This window comes from Ursus maritimus, unplaced genomic scaffold (assembly GCF_017311325.1).
Source record: "Ursus maritimus isolate PB19 unplaced genomic scaffold, ASM1731132v1 scaffold_5, whole genome shotgun sequence".
In the NCBI taxonomy this organism is placed as follows: domain Eukaryota; kingdom Metazoa; phylum Chordata; class Mammalia; order Carnivora; family Ursidae; genus Ursus; species Ursus maritimus.
Window position 1 is genome coordinate 31,896,993 of NW_024426663.1, and position 18,270 is coordinate 31,915,262.

The window sequence follows — 18,270 nt, forward strand, 5'->3', positions numbered from 1 at the left end:
TCCATGAGACCTTGAGCCAGAGGTACCCAGCTAACCCACACCTGGATTCTTCTTTTTTTTTTTTTTTTAAAGATTGTATTTATTTATTTGACAGAGACAGCCAGCGAGAGAGGGAACACAAGCAGGGGGAGTGGGAGAGGAAGAAGCAGGCTCCCAGTGGAGGAGCCTGATGTGGGGCTCGATCCCAGAACGCCAGGATCACGCCCTGAGCCGAAGGCAGACGCTTAACGACTGTGCCACCCAGGCGCCCCCACACCTGGATTCTTAACCCACAGAAACTAGATAGTAAATGTTCTATGATTTCAGGTGTTAAAAACTATAGATTTAGTTATGGATATATATGATGGTCTGGTCATGTCAGGCTTTGTAAGGAGATACACTTTATTCTCTAAGCTGCAGAGAACCATCAGAATTTTCTGAGCTGGATCGTCACAGGTACAGATGGGTATATTATAAACAGAGCTCTCACAGCTTTACTAAAGAATGTGTGTACTGCAAGTTCAGAGATGAGTTGGGACAAAGTTACGGTGGTCCAGAGAGAATTGGGGCCTGAAGAAGGGCTATGAAAATGGGAAAAGAAAATTAGGGATATGTCTGAAAGGCATTTTGGAGGTAGAACAAAACCGTATCATTTATTGTCCAAACTGATATCTTTGAGAATGAAAGGGGCATTATTAGTGATTATGCCGATGCTGGGACAAAAGCTACGAAACTAGACTATCTCAGGTAAATTGGGATGTGTGTTATTCTAATAGAATGAGAGCCAATGAGATATGGTTAGAGTAAAAGAAGAATCTAGCTTACATGATTGAGGAGATTGTGGTGTTACTACTCAAACTAGAGAACAAGGTAGGAAAGAGGACGAGTTTGTGAGAAGAGGAGATGGGTTTTGGACCTGTAAGATTGGAAGTTGTTGACTGAACTACGCTTGGTTGATTCTCTAAAGTGGTACTTAATTAACAGACTCCTGAAATTTTATATTCATCCTTCATAAAACAAGTAAGAGTGGTTTTCTTTCCTAGATTGGAATCTACTGCACGCACGTCAGAGAGCTCAGAAGAATTCCTGGAAGAAGAACCTGAACAAAGTGTGATTGAATTTGAGGACGAAAGTAGTGATAAGGATGCTCGGCCTGCACCAGAAAGCCAACCACGCCTGGAAAAGCAAGATGGTGAAAAGGTATGTGACCCCACTTATTAAAGTGAATGAAAGTAAACTAAATTTTAACTTTCGTAATCATGAATTGTTAGAAAAATCTGATGATCTCTTATAGAGTCATAGTAGAAATTGTGTTTAATGCTAAAAAGCATATCTCTATACTAAGCAAGGTCAGGTACTGGAGTTGGGGCGAGGATAAAGGTAACAACTATCGTTTCATGTTTCAAACTGAATTTTTAAAAGTTTGACTTACAGCAAAGGTAAAGTTGAGGATGTTGAGGTAAAAAGATCCCTCTGTATATTTAAAGTATAAATTAATGTGAAAGATAAACATACTTAAGAAGTAACACAAATTATATGACTTTAAGGTATACCTTGTAGAACCAGTTAGAATGCCGTAAGGTCAATAAGGCCTCAGTTGCACCTGTATCTTGGTTAGAAGAATAAAATTCATCATCCAAAATATATATATATATATATATATATAATATATATAATATATGCTGTGTGTAAAATGTAAAAATATATATATATATTACATATGTATATAATAATACATGCTGTATGTACTTCACGTAATGGGTTTCACTTGTCCAGCAACACATTGAGCACATAGTAGGTCACCAGTGACACTTGCATTCACTTCCAGTGGTTTTCCTCACCTGGATTGACTACTGTGTCTTCCTTGGTATTCTCTAGGCCCCTATAACAGTAGGCTTTATAACACCAGTGTATTTTGGTTTCTTGGTTTTCCTACCTGAAGTTTTCTTTTGGTTTTATTTATTGATTATTGTGCTTCCTCCTTTTTTTCGTTTATTTGTAGACATTCTAGAAGACTCGGTTCTTGACTTTCTGCTCTTGATTCATGTTCTGTGAAAATGCATCCAATCTAATGGTTGAACTCTCATTTCTTTGGGGATGACCAGTAACTCTAGACTTTGAATATTGATTGAGACTGTAATGCCACAATATTACTTGTTTTCTGAATATCCTGTGTTGACAGATATTTTTTATTATCTTAAATTCAACATAATCTCTATTCTTTCTTATCACTTCTGAATTGAGCCTTTTTTCCTCTGTGGTTTTTTTAAAAAAATCTATCATTCTATTCCCAAACCTAAAACTTGAAGGGACAAGTTTTTCTCTTCTGTTTTCTCACTTTTAGTTAATTTCCAACATTCTGGGTTTTTTAAGCTTTTGCTGTGTTTTTCTCATTTTCTTCAACATTTTTTCATACCCTAGTTGATCCTTTTATGAGCTTTACTATAATTACTGTCTGTAAGCAGTCCATTTCTATAGACTGGCCAGGTAAACTTTTCTAAGTCCCTGATTTCAGTATCCCTGTAACTTTAGGGATCCTACATAATCCAGACAAACCTATTTCTGAGCCCTTGAGTGCATCATTTTCTAATTTTTACAATGGTAATAAAATGCCCTCTGTTAGAATGTCACTAAGATTCATTAGAACTGTTAAACATTAAATAAAAGTATTTTATTTTACGTTGATAAACGTTGGTAGAAGAGTTTCAGAACTGGAAGATTTGTGTTATCACCTTGCTGATATTTCCATATTTAACGTGATATAAGGAGTAGGATTGTTAAAAAATGAGTCAAAGTTGACCGGACAGTGAGCTGAGACTGAAGGCTTTCTTCTTCCAGCAAGAAGCTGTATCCAAACTCAGCTTCCCACAAGACTGGTAGTGCTTCCTCCCCCTGGCAGGGTAACCCATAACTTCCCACCAGCCCCAAAGATTCTAAGTGCTGATCAGCTGGTGTTCTGTAAAGAGCTGGCATCAAATCTAGAGTCTCTGGTGCCTTTTTACTGAAAAGGTTCCACTCCTGATGGCCCTATAAGGAAGAACAAGACAGCGACAGGGTGTCTTCACTGCATCTCAGACCTGTTCTGCGTCTACAGAGTATCATGGTCTGTCTGCTGTCTCCATGAGAACAGAGGGAGTTTGGGTTACTTGTGCATTCTTTTCTTTTACTGACCCTGCCTGAAGTTTCCTGTTTTTCTCAGTAAGACTCTTCCTTAACTCAGGTCCTGCAATGTGGTAGACTTTATGTTGAGTCCTCGTGCATGACAGGTGGAGACTGAGAATGGACCCACCTTGCATGACAAATAAGTTAGCTTATAATTATGTCCTGACTTATTTTTCCTCCCCCAATGATGTAGGAATCTGAATTAGAGCCTATGAATGGTGAGATAATGGATGATACTCTTAAAACATCACTTATAACTGAAGAGGAGGACTCCACTAGTGAAGTTTTAGATGAAGAAATAAAATTGCAGTCTCTTAATTCCAGCGAAGACTCTACTACTCTTGTTCCACTGGTGGTAGAACCTTCAAAACCCCCTGACACTGTTGCACAGGATAAGGTAAGAGGGAAATAACTTAATTTTGTATAGTCAAACTGTTCCAGTGTTGGTGACATGAAAGGGGCATTGTAGTATGTATATTTTCCTCCCCTTTAGTATAGTCTTTCAGGAAAATTAATTCTATATTAATTGTTATGCTAGATTAGGTGTTTTAAGAAAATGGAATCAGTAATATTCCATAAATTCACATCTTCGTAACCTTGTAATACATACCTGACTTCTGATAACGAGGTTTTTTTGTAGATTTAGAGAAATGCTTAGACGAATAGATAAAGCATTATTTGCCAAATACTTGAATACCTATTGCTTACATAGTCTATGATGAATACAGTCATTTTAATTTGTTTTAATTATGGAGACAGATTAGTGGGAAAAACCTGATAGAGTATTTTTAAAGAAATTTCATTTTTACTTTCAAATATTCCAATTTAAGGCTAAAAAACTATTGTAAAGCATTATTTTATTAGTGTCTCTAATAAATAAATGAATAAAATTTCTATTGCCCTTACCTATCATCTAATGAAATTGTAGTCAAACTTATTGGGGTGGCACAGTGTCAAGCCCCAAAGGACTCTTGGTTCTGGCTCAGTAATACCAAAAATCTAAAAACTTAAAGTTGATTCATGGTTTTAAAGAACCTTGATAATAAAATGTCCTAAGTACTTTTTGAGGTAAAATAATTACTTTTATTGTATCTTTAAAACAAGAACCAGCTTATTACGTAAGACAGTTTGAAGTGATTGACTTGTCTTCAGAATATGTACACCCGATTAACGAAAGTATTGAGTACTGAATTCTTGAAGATGCAGTCCATTGTCATTGCGTATTAGTGTGATTATGTAAGAACTATACTGCAAAAGTTTGTTCACCAGGTTTTTTATTTTTAGACCTCACATATAGCTGACTCAGAAATGTTGCTAGATGAAGGCCCATCTGATGAAAAGGGGCACACTGAAGAGAAACTGCCACTAGTTTCAAGAAAGAAAGCACACTTTGGGAGTTCAGACAGTGTTGCTACTATCCCAAATGAAGAACGATCTGACAGTGGTTTTCCAAACTCTGTGATAGCTGAATTTTCTGAGGAATCAATCTCTGAGAATTTATCACCCAACACTACTTCTTCATTGGAAGACCAGGGTGACGAGGGGGTACCTGAGCCCCAGGAAACGTCTACAGCTCTTTCTCAGAGCTCTTTGATAGAGGTTGAACTTGAAGATGTGCCATTTTCACAGAACACGGGACAGAAGAACCAGTCAGAGGAGCAGTCTGAAGCGTCTTCTGAGCAATTGGATCAGTTTACGCAGTCAACAGAAAAAACTGTGGATAGCAGCTCAGAGGAAATAGAAGTGGAAGTGCCTGTGGTAGACAGGCGGAATTTAAGAAGAAAGGCCAAAGGGCATAAAGGACCTGCTAAGAAGAAAGCCAAGCTGACATGAAGAAGATATGCAGATGATAAACCCTCTTCTTTGTAACATAATCGTTGTTTTTAAAATATGGTAATTAATAAATGGCATGGGGCACAGGGCAAAAATTCCAAAATTTCACTTTGAACTTATTTATGATGCCGGTTTTCCGTCCCCCTTAGGACCTAGGATTCACCATTCTTTTTAATTTTTCAGGCTATTTTGTGTAAATACAATTTTTTTATTTTTATTAACCATGTTTCGACTTTGGGAAACCAGATCATACTATATTTTCTTTAGCAATTGGGGACATCTGACCATTAATATTTCAGAAAATATAAATTAAACTGAAAGTAGTAGGCTTTACATTACCTGTAAGGATCACAGAAGTCTTTTATACTATGGATTTTAATAGTAAACTTGGTGAGGGTTCTAGAAGTTTTATCTTAAAAATCAAAACTAATCATTTTTTAAAATGTAGGCATGTCTAAACAAAAATGTCAGTAAATGAAAATATACTTCAACTAAATGAGAGCACAAATAGAAATTTATGGTGAAAGGTTTATGCAGGTGGTATTTTGGCCTCTTAATTCTAGTTGTGTATATGAGGTTTCTTCCTTTGACTTCAGTGTCTGAGGAAAGGTATAAAATCTGTTTCCACCCAGTCTTTGTAACATCTAGCATTTACAGTACTGCTGGGGATTTAACTCTGGCATGTGGACACTAATATAATTAATATAAAGTATCATTTGAAGCTGGGGACTATACTTTTGTCCTCATCCAGTTAACATATATACTTCAGAAGTGTGAGAACCCTTCCTAAGGCTTCTCCTTAATCCTGCCACTGCCTTTACTCTAAAATCATATATTCTCCTCAGCTTTCATCCACTTCCCTCAAGAGTGATTCCCACCAAAAAATCTGCCTATCTGCCAGCTTATGCCCTTGGCATCCGTATCAGGGTAGATTTGGACTGTGCCCCACAATCTTAGATCTAGATGGAGGGAATGAATCTGCCCAAGGAGCTATAGTTAAAAGAGCTTAGATCAAATTGGACGCTTTGGTTGTTGCTCTGGTCTTGCTTACTCTGAATTTGTTCTGTGAGGACAGGTTACAAGCTAGCCTGTGTGTATACATTGTGGTACTATAGCGAAGGCCTTTGCCTAAGAAAACTTAAAAAACAAATTCTCTTGTTAATTTTTATAAAGTAATTTATTTAAAAATGAACCAAGTGGTTATTTTTAGAATCCAAAGAGAATCTTAAAACAGTCCTACTCTTTGGAAGTATTGTGTGTACTCAGATTGCAGGATATTTGGAGAGTGCTTTGAGACCATTTAGATTGTTTGTAAAACAGCTTGGTCCTTATCTAAATGCTTTGAGACCATTTAGATTGTAGAACAGCGTGGTCCATAACCATGTTATGACTTTCATTATTTGAGGTGCTAAGGATTGATGTCAAAGGTTTATCCAGTCTACAGTCAGGTGATGTCATTAAATTTTATTTTGGAATGTTGATATTTTAGGTCTAATAAGCGAAGTTAAAATGTTTCTGCAGGCAAAACAGCAAACCCTCCTATTCATGTAAAATTTTGAATACATGTATCCCCTACTTTTTCCTTAATTATTGGTTAGAGGCAAGCCAGATGATTTCACTCCAAATGAAAATTAAAGCACTTTGGCCATTTCAAATGCTGATTAATTGAAAAAAATAAGTATTGACTGGTACTAGTACATCTGTCACATGTTTATGCTGTTTTATAGATTTTGTGAGAAACTTTACTACAATTAGGGAAATAAAGATATGAGGATTTAGTAAATTCTTAACATTTCCTTTTTTAATTTCTTAAAATAGATTTAAAAACCTAACACTTAGATATTTTACTTTTTTACTTGGATTGTTCATTGTTGAGAATACTTTCTTTAAAAGGGTATAGTCTAAGATTGAGCTCACTGACAACTCTTGATATGTGAATATAGTTGCTGAGTTCACAAAACATGTTTAGTTACTCATATATAACAGTACTAACAGTATAAACTCATACTTGTTAAACTTGTTTGGTTTATTCTTAAACAGCAAGAGCATTTTAAGCAGTTTCAGAACTTTTTGCTTAGCATACAAGAAAACTTTTATTACATATTATCTCTGACCGAAAATGTTATTTCAGGGGGTTTGTAGATGGTAGAGAAAGCTAGGTAACCTAGAAAAACCTTACTTTCGTGTTCAGTAACATGTTCACGTTCAGTAAATGAGTTCTGTACTCAATGAGTATAGAATTTATAACAAAATTTATCCTCAGTAAGGAATCTAAATAAAACTAATCAGATAGTTTTTTTGCAAGGGATTAGAAAAACTCGAGAATTACAGAGGACTGAAATCTGATTTCAGCCAGCTCGTCTAGTTGTTGAGTGTCTAGTCACATTCTATAGTCCTTTGTGAACTGCTTTTTTCTGTTTAGGAGTTTTATTTCTGGAAAAGAATTTCACTTCAGTTTGTGTAAATACGTGTATATTTCCTTGTGTAATATAAAGCATAGATATTAGCAAAATTTTCGTTCTTTCAAGTTTAAATTATCCAATTGCTAGACATCACAGAAATATATTTAAGAATTTATTATAAAGCTCCTCTAAACTTTTAAAGGTGAGAGGATCTATTATGATTTTTTATAAAATCAAATAGCATGACAGAATGTCAGTCTTCTACTTAAAATGTCTATATTCATGGTGTTTCCATTCATTGCAGAGAATAAATATGTCAAGGATAACACTTACTAGTGATTAATGGTTTACTTTTAGCTGACCAGAACACTACCTAAAATTGTTTCAGTGACTTTAGAAAGTATCTTGAAGGTTTATGATTACATCAAATTGAGTCTTTACCTAGTATCTAGATATCTGCTCTTATGTACTGCTTTACCCTTAGGGATTACCTTCTGAGGTTTGGTCACACCAGCAAACTGATACAGATCTTAATGTAAATACAGGATTTATACTAAGATTACTCATCTGTGTAACAGCATTTTAGAAATTTCTGCCTTCTATGTCCACTAGTAGCTAATCTGGTGTTTAAAGTGTTATCCAGTCTTTCATGGATGTGATTAGTTACAGATGTTATGCTTCTGTTGGCATACTTAATATAAAGCTTTCTTTGTAGAAGATAGTTAATTTGCTTACTTTGGGTTCTAAAATAAATAAGCAGACTGAGTTCTGTGGGATTATGCCTACCTTTAGTCTATTTTTTTTTTTCACCTTCCAAATCTTAAAGTCACTCACACATTCCCCATTTCTATTAGTGGCAAAATCAGTTGTTAAAATACAATTGTAAGAAAGGTTCAGCTTCTGTCATCCTGAAGTAATTGTACCATATTGGATAGTCATTCCCAAGGAACTAGCCTTTCTTTTCTTAGGGGTGTGTGTGTTCTAAAACTTCCAAGGTTTATAGAACTTAGAAAAGATGCTACATTATTCAGAATAGCAAGTCTTACTGAGGTACTCAAGTTTGTTTCCTTGGTAGTTTTTTTTTTTTAAGTTTTAAAGTAGTATGTTTTGTGATTGTTTCTTGGCCTGTATTTTGATATTCTTTCCCTTTTCCCTACTTAATCAACAAAGATGTGTTTAGATATTGAATTTGTTTAGACATTAAATGATTTTGTTAAAGGCACAATCACATTGGTTGTACTTTCAAGACTAAAAATAAACAATTTAAAACCATTAATGTCATTATAAATTAATGTAATATTATGGACGCCTTAAGCTCAAAGCTACAGACATAATTCAGATCACGAAAGTGCTTTGACCAAGTTACAAACCTAAGACATGACCTTTTCTATATTATCCAAGTAACTGCAAACAAATTTCTCTTTAAGGGCATCAGTGCAGTCTTTTTCTTTTTAAAACAATTTTACCTAGAATTTGTAACCATTCTAAAAATACGAAAGCATAAACATTTTGGTGTATTTTTTTTCTATATATTTGGAGTAAAAATACAGTTCCAAGTAAGTATTACTATACATGATTGAGAGAAAAAAATGTTTAAAATACGGATTCACCAACTTACTGTATGAAGACATAGAGGTGAAAACATTTATCTAAATCCTTCGGAACTCTATTTAGTGTAGTCTGCCTTCTCTCTCCTGTGCTTCTAGAGTATAAATACTTTATAAACAAATGCTACCATGTGTTAATGCTACCTTTCTTAGGATTAATGAAAATTAGGTGGAAGAAACTTCAAGTAAGGTCTCAGAAATGACCGTTTCGTAGTCTAAGCTCTATATTTAAGTGTGCGCTGACCTTTCCAGTAACAAGTCCGCATTGCTGAGTGTCCACTAGTTAATGCAGATATGGACCAAGATACTTCTATAATTGTTTTTTAAAATTACTCAAATTTATGAACATCCAAATGCTAAAAAGACTCAAAAATAAAAGACCATTTATTTTAATAAATGTCTATTTTAATGTTTTTCAGAATAGAATAAATACTTCTCTTGATGACTGCAAATAGGTAAGGCTGGTTGGTAGTATTCAGAACCATCACAGTAATGGTGGTCTTCCTGATTGGTATGTACTCTTCAGTAATATAAGGAATTACTTGTCTGAAACTGCTGTCAAACCAGCAGGACTGCATTTATGCATCCATCATTTTCAGGATTGTTGGTAACCTGGGCATATTTTCCTGAGGAAAACAAAATGGGAAAAGGAGAGATGTTAATGCTGATAAAAATTAACTTTGCCCAAAGTATTTCTAATCACCATTTTTAAGAAAAAAAAATGACAGGATCAGTGAGATTTTACAAATCATTCAAAATCAAATGAATTCTGGAAACAATTTTTATATATTTTTATACTTTTTACAAATGGTGGTCAGCTCCACTCTGTTAGTAGGTTGTATTAACAAGCCTTTGTGGATTGACCTGAGCACTGTTGCTTTTGCACAGACCTTTCTTAGTAAAATATGCAACAAGTTTTAATTTTCAAATTAATTTAATCTGTCTTAATATTGAGGTCAGCCAATATGAAGTATGAGTCAATAACTCATATGAAGACTCAGTCAAGAAGTTAAGAATGTATTCTTCAATTTCAGAGAACACTGAAGTTTAGAAATACCTGGACACTAAAAGCAGAAAACTAAGAAAATGAGGGAAGAAGAATTAAAATTGCTGCATGACACCTTTTATTTTTAATTACTACTGAAATAGTGTGGCTATGTGTTTGGTATGTCTTCCTTCCTCTGCTATGGTTAATTTACTGTATTTTCTTTCAATATATATTGGTTATAACTGTAACTTTCTATCTGCTTCCCTCCTTTTAAAGCAGTCCTAAATTCTAACAATATAGTACACTTCATATAATTGAAAGCAATAATCTAAGGTAAAAAGAATCACATTCACAACTACTTTGTCTACAAAAACTATTCTTCCTAAAGATTTAAATCTGATGACACCATTTTAACTTAATCTAGCTCCTGTGCATTAAAATTTGCTGTGTACTTTCTATCACCTTGCAAATTTCAGTTTTAGAATTGTGTAGCAGCAGCAGTCCCATATTCAAAAATTTTACTTACCCCAAATAACTTTGCCTCCTTGTGTCACAAGGCCCAACTCACTCACGTTCACCTCAATTACAGTACCTTTGGTAATAACACCCAAAGTTGTATATAGTGGGGATGAAGGATTCTTTTTGACACCAAGTATTGGCAGGCAAAAGGTGGCTTTCAATTCAGGATGTGTTACATGGGCCTTTTTGAAACGTAAGCCCTAGTAAGTCAAACACAAAAATGTTATGAGTCTAAAATGTTAATAACGAGCAATGATCCTTTTTGCTTTTCCAATTGTCTTCTAAATCAAAAAACCCCATGGATGAATAATGTCAAATCTTAAGGCATCAAATTAAATACTTCTAATTCTACAGACTAAAAACCTGATAAATACGTGGGGGGAAAACCCCAAACACATACTCCTGCTGTTTTTAGCATGGAGTGTTACCTAGCATCATACTCAGATTTTCCTGTTATCTACCATTTCCTGAGGACTTGCTGCATGCCAGGCACTATGATGGAGCGCACAAACAGCTTATTTAAGCATGATAACCTTAGAGTTCCTCTCCCATTTTTTCTGAATGATTATAAAGATTGGCAGGTGAAATGATTTGTTCCCGGGTTGAATGGTGTGTGGATGGAATTAAACTTAATTCCTGATTCCAAGTCCCTGTAGACCTCAGCTGTTTTACATGATGAAGAGGGAGGGTGGACTGTTAGCTTTTCATTGATAATACTGGTCAAAGACTGAAGAAAGCTCGGAGAGGTCTGTTACACAGACTGGAGTCACTCATCACCTAGATAGGGCCTTTTGGGGTGTAGCACTTCAGAAGCCACAACACTCTACAATCTCTTAAATTTGATTTTTGCCTGTATGGGGACAGAGCGATACTAAAGTTCTTATTTATGAATTCTGTAATAAACTTACACAGCCGGGAATGCCATCTGACTAATGCACAATGAGATTTATCTGCCAACCTACAGAAAGCCTAGAACAGCATGATTAGTATATTCTCTTGCTACAGAACTGATATTTCTCGCTATAGAACTGATAGTTACCAAACTGTATTTAGAAGATTATGAATATGAAATCAAAACAAGGGAGTCCATAATACAATCCAGGGATGGGTGAAGGTTCTATAAATGGACAGTGAACACTTAAGTTTTGCAGGCCATACTGTCTCTCCTACAACTCCTCAAAGTCTGCAGGAAAAAACAGCCACAGACAATATGTAAATAAATGAAAGGGCATGGCTGTGTTCCAACAGAACTTTATTTACAGAAACAGGCTGCTTGACAACATTTTAATCCATTAAAAATTATTCAGGTTGAGAGCTAGGTTAACACTGCCAACTCTCCTCTGTTTTTCTAAGCAGGATGGATTTCCAGTGAGGAGAGCAATTCAGTCTGTTTCAAGGGATTCTGCAAAAAATATATAGCTGATCCTTTAACACAGGTTTGACCTGCACAGGTCCACTTACATGCAGATTTCTTCAATAGAGTAGTTTATTTTCTTTTAGGATTTCCTTAACATTTTCTTTTCTCTCGCTTTAAGAATATAATATATAATACACATAACATACAAAATATGTATAAATTGACTGTTCATGTTATCAGTAAGGCTTCCAGGCAACAACAGGCTATTAGTTTAGTTTTTGGGTAGTCAAAAGTTGTATGTGGATTTTGGGGCTGTGCAGGGGGTGGGCATCCCCAACCTGAGTTGCTGACGGGTCAACCAAATGTTCAGTAACATTTGGGAAAGGGGAGGAGAACGGTTTTGACCATCACGGTTGTCTACAGAAATTAAAGTTCCACTTTTATCTTAAATTCTTTTTTCAATGACTACATACTGAATGTTTTCAAAAGCTTTAAGATAATTTTCTTACTAAATAAGAATTGCTTCTTGAAAAAACTGCTACTCAAATTTTCTAACTGTTCTCAAAGAGAACAAGTGTCAGGCATATAGGTTGCTTGTTGAATAAGATGACTTCACGTGGAAAACAAAGATTCTAATATGACATATTTAAAATCAGGATTCACTGACACGGTCTGTAGTAAGAATTATTTTTCACCTATCTCTTATGAACCAAAGACAAGATTCTTGACAGTAGTGGAAAACGGCTAAGCCATCCCTATCAATAACTTAAAAAAAAAAAAAAAAAAGCCTAAAAATATCTTTCGATCTCTTTTCATACCAATTTTAGGAATTTTAGGAAATTGTACTTTATCTAATTTAACACAGTAACTAGTATTTAATCCATCCCACTCTTGCAAGGGACTTACCATTGGCCTAATGAATCTTTCATATTTAGGTGGTTTTCGAGTAAAGCCGTCTCCAACAAAGCAGACTTTAGTGACCATCCTCTTCCATGCTTTCTTCTTTCTCTTTCCTGTTCGAATAACTTTTAATACTTCTGTTTCTCCCTGGGCACGAACTTTGGGTAAAGGAACTTCCCATTTTCCCTAAAAACAGACCACAGTTAAAATTTATAATGTTGGTAAAAGGCAATGAGAATAAAAAATTAAGTATGTTTTAGTTGTACAAAGTAGTGGATTCACTTTTTTCCTAAACCAACAAGATTTTGGCTCCAATGTTTTCTAGAAGTCTGCACTGTCTCCTTAAAAGCCCCAAATTAATTGGAATTAAGTTTTTATCATGGATACATTAAATAAAATGGTTTACGGGTGCTTGGGTGGCTCAGGTCATGATCCTGGGGTCCTGGGATCTAGCCCCACGTAAGGCTCCCTGCTTAGTGGGGAGGCTGCTTCTCCCTGTCTACCCCTCCCCTTGCTTGTGCTGTCAAACAAAATCTTAAATAAATAAGTAAAATGGTTTGCTTAAGCTATAAATCTCGACGCCTTATTATGGATGAAAAATGCCACCTGTAATAAGGCAATGATTTCTGGTAACAGCGTATGTGCTTACTACTAAATAGTGAATACTGTAAAAGTGGAAGACTGTCTCCACCTCTTAATTTACTCTGTATCTACCTCGAGTGGACTTTTAGATTACTATTAGGACAAAATCATCGTCACATATTTTGAACCTCTGCAGAATGAAAATTCTATGAAAAACTGAAGCAGTACAATGTAGTAGAAAGAATGTGATTTATTATTAAGACAGATTCTGGAAGCAATTCTACCACTCCATAGATGATGACCATGAAGAATGATTTACAACCTTCTGGACGTCAGTCTTTTTATCTGTAAAATGAGAAGGGGTTAGTAGACAACCTCTAAAATTTCTTTGGGTGCTCAAGTTAAACCATTCTAATTTTAAATAGTATACACCAAAATATAAGGAGTGTGGTTCGTTTTTTGTTTTTTTTTTTTAAGATTTTATTTATTTGAGAGAGACAGAGCAATTGGGGAGAAGGAGGAGAAGCAGACTTCCTGCTGAGCAGGGAGCCTGATGTGGAGCTCGATCCCTTCTGGGATCATGACCTGAGCCTAAGGCAGACGCTTAACTGACTGAGCCACCCAGGCACCCCAAGCAGTGTGTTTTTTAAAATCAAATTTGGAGACTGGACATTTCTGTTGCTATCTGGATTTCTGTCAATTTATCCACAGATGTTAAAAAATAGTATCTATGTCTTTTTCTGTTTTTAGCAGGCTTTAACCTAATTTGACACCAAGCGTAATCCAGTAGTATTAAAAAAAAATCAGAAGGTTTTCCACTATCATACTTTTTAACAAATTTTAGCAATACAGGGCAGCAAAAACAAGCAGTTCTATCTTTCTCCACAAGACCACAGCATTAGGAGGTGTCAAGTATAGGAAGCTGTTAAAATACTGAATTTGAGATTTAGGCCTTACTACCTACCATTTTAGGTACTTTTTTTATACTAAAGATGGGTAGTATTCTAATAACTTTGTAAAAACCTGTTAAATGTTAAATTGCTAACATCTTCTCATGGTGAGAAAATAAATGTTTCGTTAGTTAATATTTAATACAAAATGAACTTTACAAAGAGTTTGATATCTAAATAATGGGAATAGTAGCTGGACTTCATATTTCCAATTAAACTGAAGAAAAAGACTAGTATTAATTTTCCTGAACAAAAAGAAATAAAGACTTCAATTTTTATTTCTTACCGCTTTCTCTTTTCGTTTTTGTTTAATCATATTGGAAAGTACTTTAGCTCGGGACTGTCCCTCTCTGTCTAGTAGATACGCAGGTACTGCTCCTTGCGGAGTCTTTTCATCATTCTTTTGTTTGGTGTTTCTCTTTTCATGCATCTTGATACTACCAAGAAAGAAGAAGATTCAAGATTATCAGTTTTAAAAATTATCACTCAAAAGATAACTTGTTACAATGAAGAACTCATCACTTACGTCTTTTTCATTTGTATTTTCTCAGCATGGCGCTGTTTATGGTAGAGCTTAGCTTTCAGACCAATCATCTTTTTTGCCTTCTTTGAACGTTCATGAGCCTCTCGACCTTCTTTCTTTCTTTTTTTCTCATGGTAATCCAAACGATAGCCATAGCGCTTCCGGTGTAACTCAATATATTCATTTTGTGGCTATAATGCAAGAAAAGTTAATTTTAAAAATTATTGACAGAATTGTGCTAAAAAACTTACTGAGTACCATATAAAGTACAGAAGGCCTTATGTCATCCAAATGTTCACTTGCTGAAATAACTCTTGTGATATTAAACCTCTTTACATGATATGAGTTAAATACATTTTGATCCTTAATGGTATGAGGCATCAGGATTTACATCTGTAATAATCTCAGTGAAAGTTGCTTGTTCATTGTCCAAAATCCACTGGACCACAAAAAGGATGACCTCATTCCAGGATCTCTCTTTTTTCCTGAACATCAGTAATCTGTTTTTCAATAACCTCTTCATCATTATTCATACTTTTTATTAAAGAAGTCTAAGTTTTATTGAAGTACAATTTATAAAGAAATGTGCCCTTTTTAAGTGTAGGTGTAGTTTTACATTTTGACCAACTACACAGCTTTGTAACCACCGCAATCAGGCTAGAGAATATTTCCATCACCTTTGAAAATTCCCTTGTATTGCTTTGAAGACAATCCTCTTTTTTCTACCTCCAATCTGTTAGCTATCACTCTAGTTTTACCTTTTTCACTGTGAAGAAGCTTATAGTATCTACAGTATGTAGCCTTTTGTGTCTAGCTTCTTTAACTTAAGGCTTTTGAGAGTGCCCCATGTTGTAAACATGTGTCAGTACTTCAATCCTTGTTATTGCCAAGTAGTATTCCGTGTACGGATATTCACTCATCCTTTGACTGGTTCGTGGATATTTGGGTTGCTTCCCATTTTTAGCAAATAAACACTGGCACAGAAGTCTTTTGTGTAGCCACATGCCAAACTTTTCACAAATGGCTGTACTATTTTGTATTTCACCAGCGATGTATGGGATCCCTTTTTGCTTTTTAAGTGCCTGTTTTTATTTTATATGCCACTTTTGCTTTACTTATGTGGCCACAGTCCAATTGTATTTCAAGACTGCAAAAATAAAATGATGCAAAGTCAACTCCAGCACAGAGAATAATGCCAAATAACAATCAACCAGGTACTATGTATCTAAGGTGTGTTTTCAACTGCTAGCACAATAAACTTCGCAGAAATCATGGGGAAGGCATGTGGAACGCTACCTTGCAGAGAAACAAATTAAGAGACATAGCAGAAAGAGAACGGATGTGGCACTCAGATCTGTGCTTTAAGCCTGGCTCTGCAATTCATTAGCTGCTTGGCCGTGGCCGGGCCTGCCTTCATTTTCCTCAGCAATAAAACGAAGTGGCAGTGGAATTAATGCCTACAGAATAGGGTTATCGCTAGGCTCTGGCACTGACAACATACAACACGTGGGGAAGCCCGGAATTTAACGGAGTGAAACCTATCTCGTTCTAAAGCTTGTCCTTTGGCAAATACCCCAATCTGCGTCCACCAAATGCATTTTTTTCCCCACTCAACGGAGTCCACCATCATTCCCTTCAGCAGTACCTCCCTTCCGCCTACCACCCCTCGCCTCCAGCCCCAGGGCCCCCAGGCCCCACCAACTCTGAAGCCCTTCGATGCGAGTGCCCCCAAACTACCTCCTCACCATGGTGACGGCCGAAGAGCCGCCAGGTGCAGCTGCCGGGGCGCGAAGAAGGTCTCAATTTTCGGGTCTCCCAGACCCGCGAGCTAACTCCACGCAAGCCGCGACCGGAAAGAGTCCTAAAACGACCGATTCGGGAGGAAGCGCGACACATCGGTTCCGGGCCTCCGTTCTTCACGTTTAGCCGGAAGGGCGGAAGTTGCTAGCGGGCGGAAGTTGCTAGCAGGCGGCATTTGAGTGTTGCACCGCCGGAAGTGGCGACGTGCGGCGGCCGGAGGAGGTGGGCGAGGAAGAGCTGAGTTCGGCTCTGGAGTTACCCCGGCGTTCGTTGAGGTAGTGTGTCGTGACGCGAGCCTTTTGCGGACTTTGGCGCAGCCTGCACCTGCGGCGTTCAACACCCGGCGGGGAAAAGCCGGCCTCCAGTATGTGACCTAGTGCCAGGTGAATACCGGACCGCGCGCGGGGTGCGACTCCCGCGTGCCTACGACTGTGCGGCGCCCTGGGCACTGTGCCCCCTTTAGGAAGGCAACAGCCAGCCACAAGGGAGGACGAAAGGGCTTCCAGAAGGCCTTAATCATCTTTCTAAGTCTTAGTTCATGGAGTTGAGGCACTAAGGTGGGTTTGGGATTTGAGGTTTTTCAAGGCTCCATCTTCTAATCTGATTTATTTTCTTTAAAACCCTAATTCTACCCAGCATTCTCAGGTGCAATAAATTACGTAATTTCTCTTCCTAGACTACGCTTCCCCCAGGTTTTGCTTCCTACACCTACTTGACGTCTTTGCTCAAATGTCATTTAAATGTCACTTGCTTAAGTGACTTTGCTTACAATTACTGCCCGGTTCCCTTTCGTGGCTAATTCTTCTCTACAGCACATGTCACCGTAGGAGATGCTAAGTATTTTATTTATTCCTTCTGTTATGTATCTAGTGACCAGGATAGAGAGAGTATGAGTGCGAGGATGTCTTTTGTTCACTACTTTTCTCCCATTTACCAGGAGGCAGTGGTAGACATAATAACAAATTCTTCTTGAGTAAATGAATTTAATTCTCATACTGATCCGGTAATGTGATAAATGGAAAGAAAGGTTCAGCGATTCTAAGCGATTTATCCAAGATCACAGAAGACTTGGGACTCCAGCAAGTCTTCTGCAAACTACTCAGGTCTTTGCCCACTTGACATTTCTATTATAATGAGAAGTTTATGGAAAGTTTTAAAGACTTTCTATTGAAGTGTAAGTTACACGCAAACAACGCATGCTGTAGATAGATGCTTCAGTGGGTTTTCAAACTCTGACCACACTCAGTAAGCCCCACCTGAATCAAGAAATTACATTAACCTGCACCCCAGAAGCCTTCCTTAAGCCTCTTTCCAGTCTCAGCCACTCCCAAGTGTAAATACTATCCTGACTTGTAACAGAATGGATTAGTTTTTCCCGTTTTATACTTTATATAATTGGAAGCATACAGTATGAACTCTTTTGTGTTGGTTTCTTTTGCTTAACATTGTGAGATTTATCCTTATTGTTTCCTGTTGTGGTTCTTTCAGCTTACGGAAATTTTTAGTAGGTTTAAGTTGTGAACTCATCAGTACGTTTTTTCATCTATGATTTCTCAAAACCACTCATGCCCTTTTTGCCTTCTGAACCAGGAATAGAAAGTAAATAAGTTCTTAAAGGTTAAGTAGTGGTCACATTTTGATTTGTGTAAAATAGAGGAGGCAAAGTGG

General features: G+C 36.6%; 3 protein-coding genes across 13 annotated transcripts in view; 2 read left to right on the top strand and 1 right to left on the bottom strand.

Moving 5' to 3' along the window:
• The window catches only part of FAM169A (family with sequence similarity 169 member A), a 39,379-nt gene extending 34,389 nt beyond the window's left edge, over positions 1 to 4,990 (top strand). For both annotated transcript variants that reach the window (XM_008691660.1, XM_040622184.1), the window contains 3 exons: positions 1,023 to 1,179; positions 3,335 to 3,538; positions 4,426 to 4,990. In XM_008691660.1, the coding sequence (XP_008689882.1) occupies positions 1,023 to 1,179; positions 3,335 to 3,538; positions 4,426 to 4,974 (910 nt within the window). In that variant the 3' untranslated portion in view covers positions 4,975 to 4,990. The remainder of the gene's footprint in view (positions 1 to 1,022; positions 1,180 to 3,334; positions 3,539 to 4,425) is intronic.
• A 4,376-nt stretch (positions 4,991 to 9,366) lies between these two features.
• NSA2 (NSA2 ribosome biogenesis factor) lies at positions 9,367 to 16,695 on the bottom strand. The gene is made up of 6 exons (XM_008691298.2): positions 16,548 to 16,695; positions 14,806 to 14,993; positions 14,566 to 14,716; positions 12,754 to 12,933; positions 10,498 to 10,690; positions 9,367 to 9,609 (listed from the first exon to the last, which is right to left on the bottom strand). Exons 1-6 carry the CDS (start codon positions 16,548 to 16,550, stop codon positions 9,542 to 9,544), a joined length of 783 nt encoding a protein of 260 aa, XP_008689520.1. The 5' UTR covers positions 16,551 to 16,695; the 3' UTR covers positions 9,367 to 9,541.
• Positions 16,696 to 16,804: 109 nt separating this feature from the next.
• Positions 16,805 to 18,270, top strand: part of GFM2 (GTP dependent ribosome recycling factor mitochondrial 2) — a 67,611-nt gene continuing 66,145 nt past the window's right edge. For 5 of the 10 annotated variants that reach the window (XR_005832469.1, XM_040622185.1, XM_040622186.1 and 2 more), the window contains exon 1: positions 16,805 to 17,159. The gene's annotated coding sequence lies outside the window, so the exon portion shown is untranslated. The remainder of the gene's footprint in view (positions 17,160 to 18,270) is intronic. The other 5 variants (XM_008691291.2, XM_008691292.2, XM_008691296.2 and 2 more) reach the window with 2 other exon arrangements.

What these genes read in the sequence shown, in the direction of transcription:
- NSA2 (XM_008691298.2), bottom strand. An exon ending in AAAATACAAATGAAAAAGAC is followed by an intron (nt 14,717 to 14,805) that starts GTAAGTGATGAG and finishes CTTTCTTGGTAG; the next exon opens with TATCAAGATGCATGAAAAGA. An exon ending in AAAGATTCATTAGGCCAATG is followed by an intron (nt 10,691 to 12,753) that starts GTAAGTCCCTTG and finishes TTGACTTACTAG; the next exon opens with GGCTTACGTTTCAAAAAGGC.